General features: G+C 38.5%; 1 protein-coding gene across 8 annotated transcripts in view; it reads left to right on the top strand.

The window, feature by feature from the left end:
- BIRC6 (baculoviral IAP repeat containing 6) overlaps positions 1-21,859 on the top strand; it is a 170,579-nt gene that overhangs the window by 134,957 nt on the left and 13,763 nt on the right. For all 8 annotated transcript variants that reach the window (XM_056486486.1, XM_056486491.1, XM_056486490.1 and 5 more), the window contains 3 exons: positions 12,829-13,039; positions 20,644-20,789; positions 21,674-21,784. In XM_056486486.1, coding sequence (XP_056342461.1) covers positions 12,829-13,039; positions 20,644-20,789; positions 21,674-21,784 — 468 coding nt within the window. The remainder of the gene's footprint in view (positions 1-12,828; positions 13,040-20,643; positions 20,790-21,673; positions 21,785-21,859) is intronic.

Raw genomic sequence — 21,859 nt, 5'->3', positions numbered from 1 at the left:
GGCCCCACTCACTTGATCATAGTGAATTAAAGTGCCTGTTAAATTCCAGAATGAAAGGATTTTCGTGGTTAAGATTCTCAAGAAGTATCAGGTGAGAAATAGGAGGAGTAAGGATGAGATTTCAGTGGGGCTTTACATATCCCACATTGTTCTTCCTTCTACTTCTCACCCACATGTTTTTTTGTCCTGCTGCCTAAATGATAGATTATTTTGCTCTGGAATCAAGAGTGGAGTGGAGTTTTTATCTGTCAGTTTCTTTTTATGAGCCTTAAATAGCAGTTTTTCCAGCTGATGACTAAGCTTCTGAAGATGCTTTATGGAACAGTCCTGAAAACTTAAGCAAACAAGATTTCTTCCTCATCTGCGACCACTATGAATTTCTGGACCTTTGTGACTACAGGATAATATGGCAGTCTTGAAAGCTTGGGCAACAGACTTATTATGTATCTGTATCTGCCTGCCAAGGAACTGTTATTTTTTACTATTCCCCTTTGGATCCACTTAGACATAACTAGACCTTTATGCCTTACACTCTGCTTTATAATATGTCTTATGTAAAAGGAAGCTAAACTGTGGTGCTTGCCTTCCTGCCTCCTGCAGATACCTTTCCTAGTAAGCTTTCAGAAGTACAGTTAGATGCTGATCCTTGATACAAGGATGTATGGAAGCTAACAAATCATTCATGAGATGCAATTGGTGTTCATTTCATTCCTGAAATTGGTTTCTGTGTGCTTACTTTTAATTGTTCATTTGAGAAATAAAAGGCCTGGGTCATTGTCTTCGGAAGTGTTTGGGTTTGGCCATAAGTGCTCAGTGAAATTCCCTCTGCCAGTAGACTGTCACCATCTTGTGATGGCGGTTTAGTTTTGGGAAAACAGTGCAGGCCACTGCCCTGACTGTTCAAGGCTCAAGGCAGCAAAGTTTAGCGTGGAGGGAGCCTCTCCTTTCCTGGGCCATTTATCTCATTGCTACAGCCCAGGAGCATTTCACCCAGGAGTTCCCTTTTTCCCTTCATCAGTTGGAAGCCAACACTGGTAGCTGCATCCCTGCTCCTAGGACCAGCCTGGGAGTCTGTAAGTACTGGATTGGTTTCCCCTCAGAGGGTAATTGGTACCGGTGTTCAGCCAGCCCTTTGAAGTGGAAGATACCACACTGCATCTTTCAAAATTTCCAGAATCAATATTACCAATCATACCATTCTTTCTTATTTTACTTTAGTTAGATAGTGCATCTCAAATGGTCTCATTTAGACATGGTAATTATGTTTGGGAATATGAGTGCTGGATGTCTGAAATCGATTGCTCTGCAGTGCCACATGCTACAAACATTCACAGATTTTACTAGAGGCGTTAAGAATTAATTGTAAAAATTTTGCCTCATTGCCAACAGTCTCAGTCTTTTTTGAAAAGAGAATATGTCTTCAGAGAGGAATATGACACCACACTACATGTCCTACGGTTCCAAATTATATAGCAGAAATGTCCAATGTGCTTCTTTCTTCCTTTTTTTTTTCTTTAATTCTTGTGCCTTCCTGGTAAGATACAGTAACTACCAACAGGACACAAATGTTTTAAGGTACACAAGAGACCTCTGAAAGGACTTAAGTAATACATTTTCAATTTTTCATGTTTTCTCCGTATTAGTGGTTTTCCCAAGTAGTGGTAGCACAATTAGATAGGCTGCTAAAAATTTCCTGACTGAAGAAACTAACAATCCTTTTCTGTTCATGTGTAGAGCAGATTGCCAGGTTTTGTCCTAGACATTTTTGCTTTGCTTTTCCTATGAGTAAGTTCACTTTCAGGGAAGAGTTTTGGCAGCTGGAGTGTGTAGCTCGATGTGCATTTGAAGAACTTACTGAGGTGAGGGCTGGCTTTCATTTTCAGCAGTTGAAAGTCTTATTTATTTAGTCAAGTGATAGGTTTTCATTTTCTGGGCAGTAACAATCTTAGTTGCCATTTATTTCTTTTGTGTTCTTTTTTCCTCTCCTGTTTTTGAAAATAAAATACTGTAAATGTATCTGGCACTTCCCATATTGTTATGCAGACACTTCCCACTCATAATATTTCCTTTCTTATTATCCTCTGAGGGTATTCTTAGTCCTGAGTACAAATCAAAGGAAATTGATCTCCGTGGTTGAAGGAAGTAGTCTATGGTAAATTATTCCAATGCAAAGTATAGTTTTTTATTGAGATTAGTATCTTATTAGTATTTGTATCGTCTTGTCCTCTCTAAAGGACATAAAGATAATGCAGTTTATTAACAAAAGAATGTTGTATTTTATTTTGAGTTATTTTTTGTTGTTCTGCTGTAAGATAATGCAGCATGATCCATTTTAATAAGTAGTACAGGAACTTGCATGACGTTGCATGGAGGGTGAAAATTCTCCTATTCCAAAAGTCTTTCTGTCATATATTAAATTGGTTGATATATTTACCACTCAAGAGCTATTTGCATTCTAAGGCACTTTAAAAATGCAGTGAATACAAAGAATTACCTTTCATTTAACTTGGACTCAAGGAAGCTGTTAGACTTTAACTTTTCAGCATGTTCTTTGTGTGCTTACTAAAAGCCCATCTTGGTATTTAAAGAATGAACTATTCTCTGAAAAATAGACTGGAGTGATAAAAGTTCTGTTTTGCATATGCACAGTGGCTCTGCTATCTTGGCCAAGCAAAATAATTAGATATTTAATGCAGAATGAGATGCTTAAATAGTCTTCTTTCTATCCCCTGAGGACTTGATCTGGTAGGTGTGCTCACACATACAGAAAAAATAAAGCACAGGAATCACACATCCTTTCATTCCAGTAACAGTCTTGATATCCTCTGCTGACAGAGCAGAAGACCCAGGTCTTGGCCTTTTTCCATCTGCTGAGGTAATGGTTTAAAAACACTCCACAGCTTCATTACCTAATTTTGAATTTCTGCATCTATTTCTGCAGCATGTGCAATGAAATGGCAGGTTTCCATCTTATTTTTGATTCCTATCTTATTCTAAAATACTAGTGACTGTTTTATGGCCTGGAAGAGGTAACACTCAGAACTGAGGACCATTTCAAGGTGGCTGCTTGCCCACTCCTCTGCCAAATATAGTGAAATCACTATTCCCCCCTCCATTGCAGGGATCATGAAAGCCAGTTTAACTTTTATAAAAATCCCAATCCACTTTCTAAGGATAGTGATACCTTTCCTTTGTGTAGTGCTTTGTGTAGTGCTGCACACTTAAAACACTTGACATGATAAGCAAGCTTCCACCTCCTTATTTATTTTGAACTTATTTTTGCTTTTTTAAGAAAGGGTTTGTCTGCAGAATATTTAAATCTTGTATTTTTCTGTGCCGAAAATTATTTTTTTTTTAATTTTCCTAAGTGGAAGATGAATTTGTCACTCCTAGCTTACCTTTATTATTAGGTTTATTTCAGTACATCAAATAGAAATATTTGGTCCTTTCTATCTTACTAAATGCCATGCTGGGTTGTATTAGCAATAAGTTGTTTTTCATGTCTTGACCAGGCAAACACTTATTCTCATGCAGTGTCTGAATGCCTGTTTTTATATGTGTCTTTCTTAATATTTTTCATATATTTTTTAATTATTTTTTATTTTATTTCTGCCTTTATCTATATTATTCTTTATTTATTTGATAATATAACATTCCTGGAGCTTGATGCTTCTTTACACTTGTTTTCTAGATTTGGATGCAAACATGATTTGGTTAGAGCTTCATGCTTTAATTTGGTTTATTTTGTAGGTTTTAAGAACTGGTAATGGGTAAATCCAGCTTCCATTTAGAGGAGGGATTATTAAAAGTTGCAGTGGGGCTGGATCCCATGGCAGCATGTGCTTACTCTTCAATACTTTGCCTACAGCCTTTCTACATTGATGCCTGCTGGGCCATTTTTAAAGTCAAACAATACCAATGAATACACAATTTTGCGTTTTTAGATTCCATTAATTATTCTTGCTTGATGATATCTTCCCAAGCCTCATATAAGATTGCTCTGTAGCCACCAAGAAGAACCTCTCCATTATTTGGAGACATCACCTTTTCAGGTATGTTTGGAGTTCTGTTCAATGGCAGAGTGATCCCTAGTGGATTCCACTATGAGGGACTAGAGTGTAGCATTTAAATAGTAATATCTCCAAAACTGGGAATCATGCATGGCTTTAGTAGTCACTTGTGCTTTAAAAGCCCAGTTTAGTTATCATGTCTTTTGTACTGTTTGGGTTTCTTTTTCCATCCTTTCAAATGCAGGAAATTGTGTCTTGTTTATTCAACTGTACACATTGGCCTAATAAAATAATGCCTTGCACTTTTTCTGGCAAGGGGTTTTTTTCTGGATTCATGGATACATGTGTGAAAAGTGTTGTTTGACTTGACTTGTAAACAGAACGTTCCTGAAAATCCTCAATTCCAAATTCAAATGTTCTTTAATAATAAGCGAACTAGGAACAGTTAAGAGCCGCAGTGTCGAGCCTCATTACTGCGCTACAGATGCCTGACCGACTTCCCTCAGCAGTGCATTTTGCCTGTCTAATTGAGCACTTTTCCTTTCCTGTTGCAGTACTTTTTTTTTTTCCCCCCCAAGTTTCCTAGAACACACAGTAATAGCAATGCCAATTCAGACCAAGGTTGTTAGGCTGCCAGTTTATCACCAATAGTGGACAATGACAGGGAGAATATAGAGATGGGGCTGACATGCAGATGCTGCTTTGGTATTGCTAGTGTGTTGCCAAGGGTAGTGTCCCCTCATTTATTAGCCCTTGATGGCCTGTTCCTACATCAATTTACCCAATTACTTTTGAACCTGTGATAATATTTACTACCCTGACATTTAGTGCTAAGCTTTTCCAAACCTTAAAAGTGATGTATTGTGTAGTGTGTGTTCTTGTACAAATGGCATTATTTCTTCTAATGGTGTGCCCATTCCTTTGAATGTATTGATCAGTCCAATTCTACTCACTCTTTTTACCACTCATAATTTAAAAGCAATGTCTTTATGATACCCTTCATTAGTCACTGAGGCTGCAATGTCTTTATTTCATTTTAGATAGTGCAGCAGCTCATTCTGTACCTTGTGTTGTTTAGTCACCCTCTCTCTCTCTTTTCCAGGCCTGTCCCATCTCTTTGATAAAAGGGGGAAAGGCACATGGTGTTGAAGTGATATTAATGATTGAATTCAGCCTCAGTCATTAATTTCTAATTTGTCTTCAGCTTTTTTAACATTTGACCTGATATTTTTTGACTGCTAATGGGCTCAATGCTGACATCAGAACAAAATTTCCAAGTTGTATCTGAACAATAATAGTGATAATTTGGAGCATGACATTATACCCATTAAATTCAGAGGCCCACCCTTCTTGTATTGTTTTACTGCTCTGTAACTCATGGGCTGTAAGGGTGCTTAACCCCTTTCTCCTACTTCATTATTCACAGGACAAGTCCTTCCTGATGGCATTTTTCCTAATACTGAAAACAGTACTGTGAAAATGCTGGTGTTACTCCTATTTTAAAATAAGTAAAGAAAAAGAAAGCTAACTAAATCACTGCAAGATGACAGTATTTGGAAAGCTTTTGTTTTATTTTCACCCAAAGGCTAATGCTTTCTTGGAGGTCTGATTTTGAACTACTCTGTGGGCAATCTCTTTTTCTATCAAAGCAGAGCAGAACACAGTGTGTTAATTAGGCCTATTATAAAAGAGGCTTGCCCTGGGTTGATTCTGAAAGAGAAAATCAAGAGGCAGCAGAGCGTGACGTATTTGGAACTGACACTATTGCCTGCAGCAGGGACTGCATTCATAGATCATATGTTTGCAAAGATGCAGCTAAGGGGGGGCTGAAGAGTGGCTCCAGTTTTAAAATATTTAGCAAAAGGGTGTGTGGCCCTGTTGGAAAGAGAGTGCCTCACTCATGCTTGGCAATATATGTGGCCATAAGACTGTGTCTTCTGAAGGTGTTAATTAAAAATACAAAATGAGTGTTTCCTTTCTGTTTTTTGAACATTGGTGTTCATAGCAATTGACAGTCTTTAATATGTTAATGAGATCCTGAAGTCTTTAGTTTGATCATTGCTATGGGTTTTAGGTTTGTGAATAACATACTGAGGTATCAAAAACAAGGTTCTCACTAATTACTAAGCATGTTTTAGAAATGGTGTAAAATTGGAAGAACTTTAGGATCTTACTTTTAATTTATTTGGAGGTTAAAAAGCATGAAGTAAAAAAGAAAAATGTAATGCCAGGTGAATGTGGTACTGCAGTCGTGATCTTAACATTGGTCTTAAACTTTAGCAAGTAGCAGGGTAATGAGAATGTCTTGTTTTACTTTTAGCTTCTTAAACTGATTTAAACTTCATTACTATGAAAGAAAAAAATAGGTCACTCAGAATACATAGGTATTTTCTTGGGGTTTTTGCAGATACACTGTAGTAAATTTTGAACATTTGTGCATGATATGAATAGAACAGTTTTATAGTTACTCCACATAACTGGTGGTTATCTTTCACATTGCCTAAAACTGAGGCAGGATTAGATAGCTACTTCGGATGAATGTTTAACAAAATACGATCATTCATTTTCTCAGGAAGATAAAATGTCTTACTGAAATAGATCCAAAACAAAATAAGAAATGAGATTTGGAAGCATCTCTGGGGTCATTTGAAACTTTACCCCACGCAAGAAGGAGGCTTCCTTTATATTTCTTTCCATATGGGTTCTTTCCCCAACATGTTTTTCTTTTCAGCTGCTTCCTTTTAATTAATCATTCACTATCATCTCTCTCATATTTGCAGTGGTAGATCTCTTTGAGAAAAGAAATAAAAGGACTGTAGTTTTGGAGGAGTTTCCAGTGGTGCCTTCTGCTGTGGCTGCCTGCCACTTGTTTCCTTCAACAAAGGCAGAACATCAGTCATGTGTACTGGTCCGAAGTAATACGAGACTGTGCAGAAGTAAAATAGTCTGTGGGCCTCTAAAATAACTGAAATTCACTGAGTCCTTAAAAAATGAGTGCAGAAAATGAGGAGTTACAGGAGACAGATTGAGAGCATATATAGGCAGCTTTTCTTAGAGCACAGAAGCAAGAAGGGTCTGCATCTGGCAGGTGTCATAGCTGCAAAACTGATAAAGGTGTTGATTTTTAATTTTTCCTGAAGTATCTGTTTTGGGGTTTTTTTAACATCAAACCTATAGGCTCCTTTGATGTAGGAATTCGTAATATAGTCACAGTGAGAATCACAGTGGGGAAGGCCTTGACATTAGATGCAAGTAAATCAGAACTTTTCATTATTTTCCTACAAATTATTCTTCTATATTTGTCTCTTTAATTTGCTGTAAAGTGTGAAGATTTTTTTTCTATAATGAATATGCTATATTAATAGTTTGTTTTATTTTAAAATAAATGTGCATAATCTTTGGGATGTTTTAAATATGCTTTGCAATGGAAATAATATTACTCATAGCCAGTTAAGTTGAACTGAGGATGTTAAATCAATTGCAAAAGAATGTATTGCTGTTCAGTACTGTCTATTTAATGGGCCATTAGGCCTGGCTATTCTTTGTTTGAATATTGTATAATATTAAAAGAAAGAAAGGAGTATTAGACTCAGTTGGGTCATTATCTTGCTATGGATATATATGAAATTTAAGGTGATATCTTGATGCTGTTGAACTACCTGCCCTCATATGCTTTCTCATTATAATAAGGTTGTAATTGCACATGGCTAGTCTTACATATTTGTAAGAAATAAATCTATATTAGTGGTGAACAAAGAGATTTGTGGAAAGCAATTGAAATGTGAAATCACACATGATCTTTAAATGTTAATCAATTGCTTCCCAGGAACAAGTAGGCATAGGTTAAAAGTTCTCAAAAATGCCTTAATATCCCATGACATGGCATGTCTAGGCATGTGAAAGACTACAGTTTTCAAAAGACAGGATGCTCAGCAGTTTGTGGAGCTCAAGACTTCTTAACACAATTTCAGTTATACTCCTTTTCCTTCCACCCAAATCAGACTGATTGTTATTAGCATATAAGGGAGATTTAGTTTAATTGAATCTCTATTTTTTAACTATTTAGCCTTCATTCAGCATCTTTCTAAATTGCAAATATTGTGGCAAGAGACTAGCTGAATTGTAGTGATTCTGGTAAAACTTGACATTTATTACTAAAAGGAGTAGGAAAAGTTGAGTGAAACCTTGTTCGCCTAAACCATGAGGTATTTTCCAGAAGATTGTCATCCCTACCTATCTTAGCAAATGGCAGTGACTTTGCTGAGATTTCTGCTAAGTGCAACAGAGTAAATTTAGACCTGAGGTACTTTTTTGGTGTGAGTAGTGAATAAATATGTATGCTGCCTGCTGCCCCTGAACTTCATTGCTAATTATCAGGGACAGTAAGACACTGACTTGTTTTTTAAATATGTCCATGTTTTATGAATTAATAAAACAAAGGTGGTGGTAAAATTGCTCCTGTTAACAGTCGTGTGTGGTACCACTGGTATTCCAGCCTTTAGGAGCACTGCTGGCACCGTCTGGCCACTCCCCATGGTGCTGTTGCCCTGCTGTTGGCTGTCACCCCCTGCTCTGCTGTGTCCCCCTGGGCTGTCACAGCTGCCTGCGGCTCGCAGCGAGGGGCCAGGTGTGTCCTGCAGCTGCAGGTGTTAGCCTGTGCTCTGCTGCTTGAACTGGTTACCTGCTGCTATAGCCAAAAGGTGAGACCCTGATGTGTTTACTCAGTGCAAGCTGAGAATCACAGGGCAGGCTGTGGGGGAAGCAGCTTGGCTCAGGTGGTGCAGGAGCCAGTGCCCAGCTCTGCTTTTGGAGCCTTCTCTGGAACGCCACTGTCATCACCAGCAGACTGATCCTGACAGCCCTGGCTAAGGCAGGCAAGGAAGCAGGATAAAACCTGAGTGCAAATCCCTGCCTTGAGTCTAAAAATGAAGTAATTTAATTTTATTTTTTTTTTCTGTAAGTATGTGTCATATAGTAATCATATGAAGAAGTGCTCGGGAAGCCTGGCAGAAATTCAGGTGGCCTCTCTGAGGCAGCTGTTCTGTTTTAGAGTCACCAGTGGGAGCTTCTGAACAGGTCTGTGGTGTTGGGAGCTGAACATTCCTCAGCACTTCACTGACCCACAGAATCAGGGAGCACCAACAGCACCAAAAAGGACAGATGTGACAGGCACCATAACTAGTGGGAGCCTGACAGCCAGGACAGTCTGAGTGTACTCAGTGCAGAAGACTAAGAGTCCCAAACTGAGCTCTGTGGAAAGGTATCTGTCATTATCTAGTAACTGTTTTGTACTTGACAGAGACTCCTGGGTAATGTATTCATCTGTCACTTTTACAAAGCCAAGAATTTTAATCTCCCATTTTCATTTTCTAAGAAATGCTGTGTATTTGCAGTGTGGTGTGCTTACATGGATACCCATGTAAATCAAAGGCTGTTGGTGCCTTCTTACACAACCAAAATACCCATATAAAAAGATTCTGACATATTAAATATGTCCTAATGGTATTCAAATTATAGGCCTGGTATAAGCAAAAGTATTTGTTTCTGTTTCATGTTGTGTTGGATTTTTTTTTCCCTATAAGAGAAGCTATCATATTTAATACAGGTAGTGTTATGATACACCTTCATTGCTCAGTTGAGTCAGACAAAAAAGGTTGGGTGTGTTCCCAGGGGAGAGCATGCTTGGAAGAATACAGTGGTTTAGTTTTAACACTTGTTCTTCACTGAAGTTTATATTTGCCTGAAATCCAAATTGTTGGCATCTTAGTTGGCCAGATACCTGTATTGAAGACAGTAGTCCAAAAGTTCCATTGCTGCTATTTGATGGAGATAGGGTTTTTTTTAATTTGCAGTATTGTATTTTAATTCATGTTTGTAGTAATTGAATTCAGTTCCCTTAAAGGACTTTGTTAGAGAATCAATTTTTTTTTTTTTAATTATAAACCTGTGTCATTTATATTTCTGAAATATATAATGGTATCTGAAGGAAGGACCTATTTCAAAAATCCCAATTAAATGTGCTGCAAACACTAAAAGCAGTGAGGATGGTGATGGAGTGTGAGTGGCACAGCCTGAACACTGAAGTTCTACTTGGAATGCTGCTGAACTTGTTAAGCCTCTCTCAGTCCAGAAAATTGCTGTTGGGACATTTGTAGTTGGAACTGGTCACACCAGGAAGAGGTGGACAGGTTAGCAAAGAGTAGATCTGGGCCAGGGGTGTAATTTACAAAAGAATATCCTGTTGTCCCAGTGGCTTAAACAGTGTCTTAAAAATTACATGGAGCTCAACAAACTGCTCAAGTCTTCTTCACCTGTTTCAGAAAGCAGAGCTGTATCTGCAGGAGGCATACATAATCAGTTTGGCACAAGGAGCAGGTGAATTGCCAGATAAAGATAATAAACAATAATTGGCCAGTTTTGTGTTCTTTCCAGCAGGATTTTCTGATATTTATCTAGGTACCCAGTCTTGATGAACATTTTGAGAATTTAGATTGGGGATGGAAGGGAGTTTAGGCATTTTGGACAGAAAAAATACACTTGCATGTGTCACAATTCTTAGTGAGTATAATAATAAAGGAGAAAAATAGCATAAAACACATAATGGTACCAAAAATTAAATCTGGCATTAAGGTAAAGGAAATCAGTTGTTTATATTGAAGCCAAGTGAGTGCATTTCATTTGTTTCACATGGGAACTCTTGCAAAGCAGTGCAAGTTGGAACTGCTAAAACCAGAAATCTCTCCCATCTCTCTGGAAAACATTCCCACTTTAAAGTTATGTCAGTTCAGTTCCCTTCATGGTGGTAATTCTGCACTTAACTATTCATTTAGCAAAGCAGAGGGCAAGCCAGCATTGAAGGATTTGCAATTATGTATTCTGGTCTCATGAAAATTTCATTGTTAAAATAAATAAATAAAAGCTTTCCAGAGTGAAATGCTATGGTTATCTAAGAGGTCATATCTCTCCCTCACTCACTATCCTCATAATAAACAGCTATTGATTAAATTGAGGAGCCACTTGGTCTTTAGCACTACAGGTGGGAGGTGGTTTCTCACCAGGGTTACACTGTGGTAGGATATATTTTATGCTTGCCCTTTTTTCACTGGCCTCCTTTTCTTTTTTCCTTTTTTTTATTTTTGTGTGTTTAGTGTCTTTTTTTTAATCCACACATCATCAGATGTATATGTGTTTGTTACATACTGTGAGGTTTTTTTGTGGGCAATCATTCTTCACTAGAGACTGAGCATAAAAAATGGAGGCACATATACATATATATATATATATATATATATATATATATAAAGGTAAGAATCAGGAGATAATTGAAACTGGTTTTCTTAATGCCTATGTTTAAATTCAGTTTGCTTTAGATATATGGAATATTTTGACATGAGTTATTTTTAGAGCCATGATACCAGGCCTGGCAGATTAATATTTTCTTTTGGTAAATTTTCTTCCTGTTCAATTGCACTTCTCCCAGTTAAGAGTCTGTGTGTGCCATTGTAATAGATTCAAAGACAAATTGCAAGCTATTGATCAAAGAACTCCTGGCAGAGATAAATCCAGCTTTAAACCTGCATAACCTGGCTTGTTGAATATAGCTTGGCTATTTATACTGTCCCATCATGCTGTATTTAGAGCTAAGGGTTTGGTGACAGGAGTTGAAAGTCTGTGATCTGCTTTAGCTTGGAGGATGAGATGTGCTAAATGAAACATTAAAGAGTTCTTCTGTGCTTTGTTCTGTCCTAATGCAAGTTGTCAGGAGCTTTTTGTTGTCTGAGGTTTTTTGCTGGAAAAAGAGTAAATTTATTTTATCATAAACTCAGTCATTTGTGAATGCTTTAAACTAGAGCAAATATTTTCTGCAGTTACATTAAAAATAGCATGTCCTAGGGGCAGAGGAAGCAGCTGTGTTAAAGTATCTGCCTATTGGTACATTTTCAGGATTTCTATTAATGATACAAAGTCAGTTGAAATGACATCCATTACATATTTGTCCAAACAAGAGGAGAAGAAAAATAAACAATGTGGTGCTAGAGAATCCATTAGAATTGTGTATCTCTGTCTTTCCTAACCAGAGGAGCTGATATCTGTATTCTACCCAGTTACTCCTGTAACACATATATATCACACTGATAAGCACTAAGACAGGCAGGTTTGCCTGCCTAATATATGTTCTTACTCATCTTTACTGTTTTGTGGTTCATATATATGCAGATAAAATTTGCATGCTCTGAAGGACACATACTGGTTTTTAAAATTATCCTTTCTTCATGGAAAGAAGCAAAACTGGACTTCTCCTGAGTAGATAACTTCATTCATTTAAAAGCCATAAATATTTTTGCAATAAAGCAGAGAAATTTTCCCAAAGGAGAAGGTGACTGTAAATAAAGTGGGTGATGTGAAAGTCTTTATTAATGCTTATGCTGTTAAATTCATCAAATGCTACTCTGCTACGCCATAGGTTACAATTTTTCCTCCATAGATTTTTGTTTACTGTTACTGTCAGAATACAGTTTGAGCCAGAACTGTATATTAAGGTACTGGAAATGAATATAGCATGTGGTAATCCTGTTCTATACCTTGTTAGCACTTCTCTTGTGTCTTTTGTTTTCCAGGTATCTTGTAAATTTCTTGTTGAACAGGTCCATTACAACACAAATTAAAAATGGCAATTACAAAATACTGTATTTTATCATTACATTTCATTATTATTTTAATAATGACTAAAATCTAGCTTTTCTGTTTCAATCACCCATACTGGGAGTGAAAGGGTCTCCAGTGTCAGTAATTTGTGTGACCTGCTTGTGTCTCATAGTTCTGGACATGGCTCGACACGTTCCCCTGTACCGAGCTCTGCTGGAGCTGCTCCGCGCTATTGCCTCTTGCACATCGATGGTGCCGCTACTTCTCCCTCTGGCAGGAGAGGGTAGCGAAGAGGAGGAGGAGCAGTTGGAGTCACAAGCCTCTGTTGGGACCCTGCTGGCTAAAATGAAGACCTGTGTAGATACCTATACCAACCGACTGAGGTAAGCACTTTGATCAGCCCTGTCCTTCATTCAAACTGCATTGTGAGGTGCTTTGGGAATGGTACTCCCCACTTCAGTGCTCCCACTGAGATGCTCCAAGCCACGCTGCCCCTTGCTGGTTCCTACCTTCCTCTGCCTTGTGGCAGGCTGGAGAGGAGAATTGGAGGCACAAAAGGTAAAGAACACAAGTTGAGATAAGAACAATTTACTGGAAGTAGCAATGAGGCAAAAAACCAAACCGCAACAAGATTATTAACAAAAGTGTACAGGAGAGAGAGGGATTCACGTGCAGAAATGGCTCACCACGGAGCTCAACCCAGCTGCAGCTACACCACCCTGACCCCTCCCTCCAGCTCAGAACAGGCATTATCCAGCTGCTCCCTCTGGTGTGGAACTGCCACCACCAACTGCTCCCTCCACCACGCTTAGTGGGCCAGAAGGATCCCCTTCTTCCCAGAGGAGAGTTGCTTTCCCCTGCCCCAGCAATGATCTGAGGTGACATAGAATAACTTCTGGGTCCTGGCCATGCCCTCTCCTGGTACTGCAAAAATCAACCCTGTTCTGGCTGGAACAGGACATGTGCTTTTACTGACTATGAAACTAGAAGTGAAAGAAGATTGAGTTCTGTATATTTCTTTGAATGGGTGCTGCTATCCAGAGTGAGAATATACCATCTGTTTGATCTAGATTTGTATTCCTATGTATCTGTCTGGTTTACTGTACTATTTACAGTGAGTGGTTTTGGTATGACAGACATAAGCTGGTAGATTTGCATACTCTTGTCATTTCATTGGTAACTATCAATGTTGCTATACAAATTTTCATTTCTTTATTTTAATAATTTTCTGCTTCCAGTAATTAGTTGGTTATTAGTTGGTTTCTTGATTGTCTACTTACTTCCAACTTAAAGACAGCTTCTTAAGAAATAATAACCTGTCCTCTGCAAAATTTAGTGCTGTCCCTAAGCATATGTTGAAACAGTATGGGAAGAAGGTAAATAAAATATGAGGAAAAGGTGTGTGGATAATGTTCTTTCTCCCACTACTAACTCAAAATATTTACCAACTATCACCCAAAAAACTTCTTGAGAAGAAATCTCATTACTGGGAACTCTTTCTAGTATCTTCTGATGAACTGGACTTTACCTATCAATTTCTCCAATCCTTCTTGCCTGAGATTGCAAGTCTTGCTTATCAAGCATGTAAGGTACCTGTAGTGTTTTTGTTTGTATTTTTTTTTTTGTTGTTTTTTGCTGATGTAGTGCAAAAGAAACAGAACTGGGAAGGACAAAAAACAGTTGTTTATGTTGAATACCCACCTAAAAAAAGTCGGCTTGTGCTTGCTGGCAATATTATATATATATCATAGTAAATGCAGTCTTCTTAAAATAGGAAAGATATTTGGCTTCTGCATCATCCATTTCCAATACCTGTGTATGTAATTCTCCGGCAGAATTGCTGACTGTTTTTTTCTTTGCTAATCTTATCATCCATTAGCCTCTGATTTAATGACCATGGAAACCTGTATCTTCTCATGTCACTTCCCCATGCTGAAGCCTGAAAAGTAGCTCTGTAAGAATGGCACGTGACCATTGTTCATAAGCTCTTTTCAATTAGTAAAGTAAATGCAGTGTGAGTAGTTCATCAGTGCCAGCTTAGGATCTGGGAGCAAAGAAGAATACTAGAGTCACAATTATTTTAACATTAGATAGATTTGATAAGAACTGCATTATCTATACAATTTTCTTGTATTACTTTGTTAGACCAGCACAAAAGGAGAGCTTGTGTTTTACAGTGTGTTTTAAGCATAGTACTGTTTGTCTTTGAAGCAGTGTATAGACAAGGATGAAAACGCCAACAGCCTGAACAGCCTGGAGTCATTAGGGTGGAAGGTTTGAATTCTCAGCATTTTAATTGAAGGTGTGCCAGAAATAAAGCAAGTATTGGCATGAATTTCTTCAATAGGACAATCTGCTGTTTCTCCTAGGTCAAATTGGCAGAACAACAACCCAAAATTATGGGTTGTTGGGTTCAAAGGCAGAACATCACATTTTGCATGTCTGCCAAATGTCATCTCCATGTTGGACTGGGAGTGTCCACTTTGATCCAGAATTGAAGTGGAACAGTTTTGATTTTGGACTTCAGTTAGCATTAAATTTCCTTTACTTTTAAAGACCACAGTATTCTCTTAGAAAATTGGGAAATTTCTGGATGATGGAGAAGACATTTAGGTATGAGATTATTTCTCATGATTGTTGGAATGCTAGGGAGTCAAAGCCATCAGTGGTTGGAGAGTAGTCAGGCTGGTGTAATGAGTTGCCACGAGGGCTGAGTTTGAGACATGAGCTTGCTGTGATGGCTGAGCCCTTTGCTGCAGAGAGCTGTTCTTGTGTGGCAAAGCAGGTTCATTGGAGCCAGTGTCTGCTGGGTGAGCTTCATGGGTAATGGTTATTCTGGCAAAATGGGATGGTGGCTCATTTGTGTGACGTGTTGTCTAGCAAGCTTATCTCTAAAATTCCTAACTATGCTTGATGGGGATGCTGGAATACAACCAGGTGGGCTTGAGGCATTTTCTCTGCTGTGGCTTTTCTTTTTTCTTTTAAAAACAGTTATCAGTTCCTTCTGCTGCATGCTGAAGCTCACATTTTGAATTGATGGCTATCTGCAGGGAGCAGTCCTGCAGCCTCTGGTTTGGAATGCTTCCACTTAATGTCTGTAAATAGTGCTTCAAGCCCCAAAGTGGAGTAGGTGGAGCCGTCTGGGAGGAGGCTACCAGCTTTTTTTCACCTGTGGTGATTTGAAAAGTCACAGTCCCTTGCTTGTTTTGGCTGATTTCAGGAGATTTGTTTAAGAAAGTATGAATTACTGGAAGGAACAAATGTGGAGGGCTGTGGTTGCAAACCCAGGGTAGTTTTATCCCAAGTGAGCAGCATTGTGCTGTAAGCACTGTCCCTGTGGTGCACAGGGGCTGAATGGTTCATTGGCTGTGCTCTGTGAATGCTTTGATAAGGGTATCATTCTGCATCATCACATTTACTTCCAATCACCAGACACGGGTGAGTAAGTATTAGTATTGACTTTGAAAATTAAAGTTGCCTTGGGTGTCTGCAATTCATTATTCATTTAGCACAGTATAAAGAGAAGGCTGTCATCTTCTAGCACAAGCTAAATTAATGGCTTAAATTATTAGCATGTACATTGCTGTCTCTTCTAGCAAATCTATTAGTGACTGTCATCCCTTTAAATATAGTTTGACATTTTCTGTGCTTTTTTTCCAGTGGCTGAAAAACTGTATGAGGAAGTTTCTCTGTCTAAATTAAATATTTGGCTTCTCCTCTGCTCTTGAAATCATAACATTTAGATGAAGATTTTTCCTTTAAAGCATTAAAGCTCAGGAGTTTGTTAAACTGTTAGCTATCTGCATACACAAATTTCTGTGCAGGCTGATAGAGTGCAAGGGAGGAGCTGAAGCATCTTACTGTCTTAATGACTTCACTTTTGGTATTTCATCTCCTCTTTCAGAGAGTATAGAGTTACCAGCAACTGCTTCTCTCAAGCTGGGGCCCTGCTGGTGCATCTGGGTCACCAGTGTGTGACACACAGCTTGGAGAGGGAATGAATCCAGGCAGGACTGCAGCAGTGGAGATGACAGCAAGAAGGGAGAATGGTGATTTCTCAGTTCATTGTGTGCTTTGCCCACATTATGTGTGCTCACAAATGGCACAGCAGTCATCAGGTTGCCTTTCTCATGTGTGCACAAAGCAGTGCCATGTGTCAGGTCACACTGAGAAATAGTTTATGGACTCTCATCTTCAGTGAAGCTGTAATTTTGACCTTGGAGGACTCCAAGATTGAACCTGACCAAGGAGTTACTTTGCAGGGTCCACAGAGCAGACACAAGGCTGCAGAGGCTCATGGAGGCCTGCTGACCTTTCTGAGGGACCAGGACCCTCACAGTGACTCTGGTCTTTATTAATTTTATGTGTTCTAAGATTGCCCAGTGCATTGGTGACATGTGAAACCCTTTGAACTTTTTCAGGGGGTTTGAATTACATTTTTGTCTCAGCCCTTTTATAAGCATACAGTTTAGGGAACAAAATGGACTTTTAGATTTTCCAGGATGTTTTTTTACATGAGGGAGATGGGTGTAGAGACCAGATCACACCTCCATAAGATTTTTATCTTATAGTACACCTGTTCTTTTTAAATTGCATTACTTAATAGCCATGATAAACATGTTTCAAGGATATGTTTTCAGAAAGGGCTGTTGTGGTCGTCTAATGTAAAAGAAATATAAAATGGAGTGTAATATTTCATTCTGCAGTGGTGTTCATTTCTATCTCACATCACAAAACTCTGTGAGCCTTGAAAATTATCATCAGTGTGAGGATACACATGGCTGGGGAACCTTTGACAGATTTTCCTATCTGGAGTCTAGGGAATTACTTGGTTTTCCATATGCTGATTGTAAATAAACTGAGAAACTGTAAAGAACTGTTAAATTTCTCCAAACATTTGTGAATAATGTTAAAGTAGAGAATAAAATCATGAGGCAGATGCCTACAAGAGAGCTGGAGCAGGACTTTTTACAAAGGGCATGCAGTGTCAGGACATGGGGGGATGGCTACAAATGAAGGAGTAGGTTTAGATTAGATATTAGGAAAAAGTTCTTTGCTCTAAGGGTGGTAAGGCACTGGAACAGGTTTCCCAGAGAAGCTTTGGATGCCCCATCCCTGGAGGTGTTCAAGGCCAGGCTGGATGGGGCTCTGAGCAGCCAGATTGAAGTGTCCCAAACCATTCTGTGATCTCACAAACTGTGCAGGATGGATCACACTAAGTTGGGTTTCTTTTGAATCAAATAAAGGTAGGAAGACAAAATGGGGGAAGAAAAATCTGAATGTCATCATTCATAGGAGTCTTATATGCTATGGCTCTATCAGTTGGTTTGCTCCCCAGAAGTGGGGGAAAAGTTCCCTTTAGCCTGACTAACCATTAGAATATACAAGCAACACTTTGTGTGAGAAAGCTAAATGTTGATAAGGCAGTATGTTTAATTTTGGGAATTTGTGTACCAGCTATCTTGTCCTCCCTAAGAAACTGATTGAAATCCACGATTAGGCAGAATCAAGGTCAAAAAATGAGACTTGGCAGAGGTGTGGCTGAGTTACATTTATTCCTGCATTTTGCTTCCTAAACTTTTCTTCCACAGGTGTGACCTGACTCAGAAGTTAGGCAGCTTGGTAATGTAGACCCTCACCCAAGCCCCAGATAACTGCAGTTGTCAGGGGAGAGCTGTTCTGCAAACACAATTTCCAAAGTCTGTTCTGAGGAGAGGTGGGGCGGGGATGACTTTCTGTTGTGCTCATGATTGCAGTGGACAGAATCTCCTTTCCCTGGTGGCATAGGAGATGTTAGGAGAATACATTCTCTTTTGACAGTTCAAAAGTGCTGAAGTGTAACTCTTGTGGACAGCAGGGAGAGCAAGAGGAAGTTACATTATTGGTACCGAAAGTTTGCATTTGAGTAGATGTCTGTTTTCCCTGCTGTTTCAACTAATGTGTATATTCCTTGTCTGCTGAGGTGGTTGCTGTCATTAACTCACTCTGTCTGTGGGAGTTTTTGAGCATTTTGCTTAATGATTTTTTTTTATTCTAAGACCAGGTAGAAGGAAGAAAACCTAACAAGTAGCCTAAATTGTAAGAGCAGGTGGATGACCAATGAGCCACAAGAACTCTGTTTTGAAAAAGAATTTGTAATAATTAATCTTACTTTTGGTACCTTCATCAAGCACATTTTTATTGTTTTTCACACATCTTTCTCTTGCATAATGCCCACTGACATTTTACTTCAGCCAGAATTTCTCCAGGGGTTTTGTAGCAAATAGCTTAAGGCTTTTGCATCAATAGCAGGCAGATCTAAATCTGTATACCTTTCTAGGGGCTGGTAGCTGCTAGCATGTGCATGATGTTAGAACAGGTTATCACTGAGGTTTAGCAGGTTTGAATATATATATTTCTAAAGGTGCTTAGTAGGTTATTTGAAAAATATTGGCCTAGCTTTCCACATGGAAAAATGCAATAATAAGGATTGGAAAGTATGAATGGGAGATGCAGCTGCTGCTTTTTTGTTATACAGTGTTCCTCAAAGGCATCCTGGGGCTGGCTGTGATGTCTCTGATTCCTCCTAACTTTGAGGATCTGAAAGCTCAGAATAGCTTTCAGAAGTCAGCAATGGGCTAGCATCCTTTTGGATTAAATATGGAACAGGGAAAATGGACTATGCTACAGTAATGCATTTTGTTATTAATGCTCTCTAGGGATATTCTCATTTGATTAGGTACAGTTCAGAGCCCATATTCAGTACTGCTGTAATCGCTTCGACTGAATAGTTTAGAGAGCCGTTCATTATGCACAATTTCAGTCTGGATTAAACACAGAAAGGATATGGTTGGTAAAATATGTTTGCTATATCAAAACATTAAATTGCTGGTTTCTCTCATATAGGTAGTTTCTTGGTTTGCTAGTGAGAAAGAGAAAACCACTTCATCTTGGCTCTTGAACTTGTTTAGGTCTCAAAACGAACAAGTGCTGTTGAAACAAAAATGTACAGAAATTGTAAACTAAGTTGGGTGCTGTTAGCATTGAAATCTCCCAAGTTTTGCAGGATGACAGTCTAAATTCATGCTAGCTCTTAAAACAGAAGTTTTAAATACACACATTTAGGTTACATTAGTTTTAAATACTCTTGTCCTCATTTCAGCAGTTGACTGTCTACGCTATTAAGGACTGGATTGTCACAATCTAAAGATTTAAATGTATCCTAGATTACTATGCAACTAGCTCCTATCAAACAACAGTGTTAGCATGCACTGCATTTTCAAATAATTAGGAAAAAATTAGGTGATTAATTTGGCATTTTGATTTACAATACTTTCATTATTAATATCCAATGGAACCTAGATGCTTTTTATACTTTAAGGCTTTTATGTTACATTAAACTCTTTATTGAAAGAAAAGCTCTACATCTCTGTAGCCCAGAAGAGAACTGCTGAGAGAGACAAAAGTCATATATGACCCACAGTCCTGTGGTGCCTGGGTTGATGTTCATCTACATGCTGTGAATTTTTACTGGAGGTTTCCTAGAGTTTGTCAGCTATTTAGGACTTAGTTATGCACAAGGATCTGCAAGGATGAAATGCATATTCATGATATGATCTTTCTTAGATTGATTTTGTAAGGTTTTCTAATCCTGTGTGAAGGTGTGCAGACATCAGGTCAGCCTGCAGGTGACAATCAGGAGGCCTGAAATGTTGGAGCAGAAACTGCTGTACTGGAATCGCTGGCTTTGTGTTCATATTTTCACTGCTCACACCAGCTGTACATCTGTTTGTCAAATCAAGGCAGCATGTTCAGTGTTGGAACTGCTGGTTGCTGCATTCAGTGATGAACCTGAAGGTACAGAGACACACATTCCATTTCAGAAGGCTTGGTTTAGTCTCAATCCTTTATCTTTGGTATTCTTCCCTGTTGAGAGACGCACTGGATACTGTATGTCTGGTTGGAAGATATTCCCTCATGTTATACCCTATTTCTTTTCCCCTTACAGGTCTAAAAAAGACAAAGCTAAAGCAGGAGTAAAACCAGATACTTCTGATCAAGAACCAGAGGGACTGACCCTGCTGGTGCCAGACATCCAAAAGACTGCAGAGATCGTTTATGCTGCGACCACCAGTCTGCGCCAAGCAAACCAAGGTGAAACAAAACACTTCTCTGAGTGCTGCTGCTGTTCATCTGCAGTGCAGCCATTTACAGATAACTTACACATCAGCTTAAAAGCAAGACAAAACACTTCCCTCCTGTCCCCAGATGCTGACTGCATTTTCAAAGATGGCTGGGACCTTGTGGTAGTTTTAAATGCTTTGCTCAGAAAACAGAATAACTCAAGTAAGTTAGAATTAGAGTTACATTAGTAACTTAATTTAGTGAATTAGTAAGTTAGAGTTACACCTCACAGCTTCCAGCTCAGTTATGTAGCACCTTTTATTATTTTTATTTTTCTTGGCAGAAAATAACATATAGGACCTTTAGTAATAAAACTTTTTCTATTAAAACTAAATCGTATTAATTGGATTAACTCTTTAAGTAGATGAATTCAGAGCAAAAATCTGAAACATGGGTTGAACTTGCAGATGTTCAGAAGACCATCTGGCTGTCTAGTAATAAAAATTGAAGATTAAGTAGCTGAATTGGGGGAATGCATTTTATAAAGGCATGCATAATTAGCTCCTGATTTTGGAGAGTCCAGGAATGCATGTGGGAATAGCCATCCACACAAGCATGTGTCATACTTCCTGTTTGAAATTAAAAAAGATAAATTAAAAGAAACAATAAAAGAACATTCAAAGAAGCAGCAGCAGTTATTAATTATTTCTAAGCTGAGATTATGATCTTTATTTACACCAAGCTGTTCAGATAATGATATACAGTTGTGAGAAAAAGAGATTTGTATATCCTAAGTGATGCCCAGTTTTGAGTTGTCTCTGCAAAATAATCTAACCATAAAATGTCAACACTTGCTGTGCTTTTCTTGGAATTACATAGTTAACTACAAATCATTATCACATTTTACACAACAGAAAAGAAGATGGCTGAATACTCCAAAAAGGCTGCTGTGAAGCCCAAGCCTTTGTCTGTTTTACGATCCCTTGAAGAGAAGTATGTGGCTGTCATGAAAAAACTCCAGTTTGGTAGGTTGAGAAGTGTTAATGTGTATGTTATAGAAAGCAGACACTGAAGAAATGTGTGTTCTGTTGAACAGAATC

The sequence above is a fragment of the Oenanthe melanoleuca genome, chromosome 3, assembly GCF_029582105.1.
Source record: "Oenanthe melanoleuca isolate GR-GAL-2019-014 chromosome 3, OMel1.0, whole genome shotgun sequence".
Taxonomy (NCBI): Eukaryota; Metazoa; Chordata; class Aves; order Passeriformes; family Muscicapidae; genus Oenanthe; species Oenanthe melanoleuca.
This window is presented reverse-complemented; position numbering and strand designations above follow the sequence as displayed.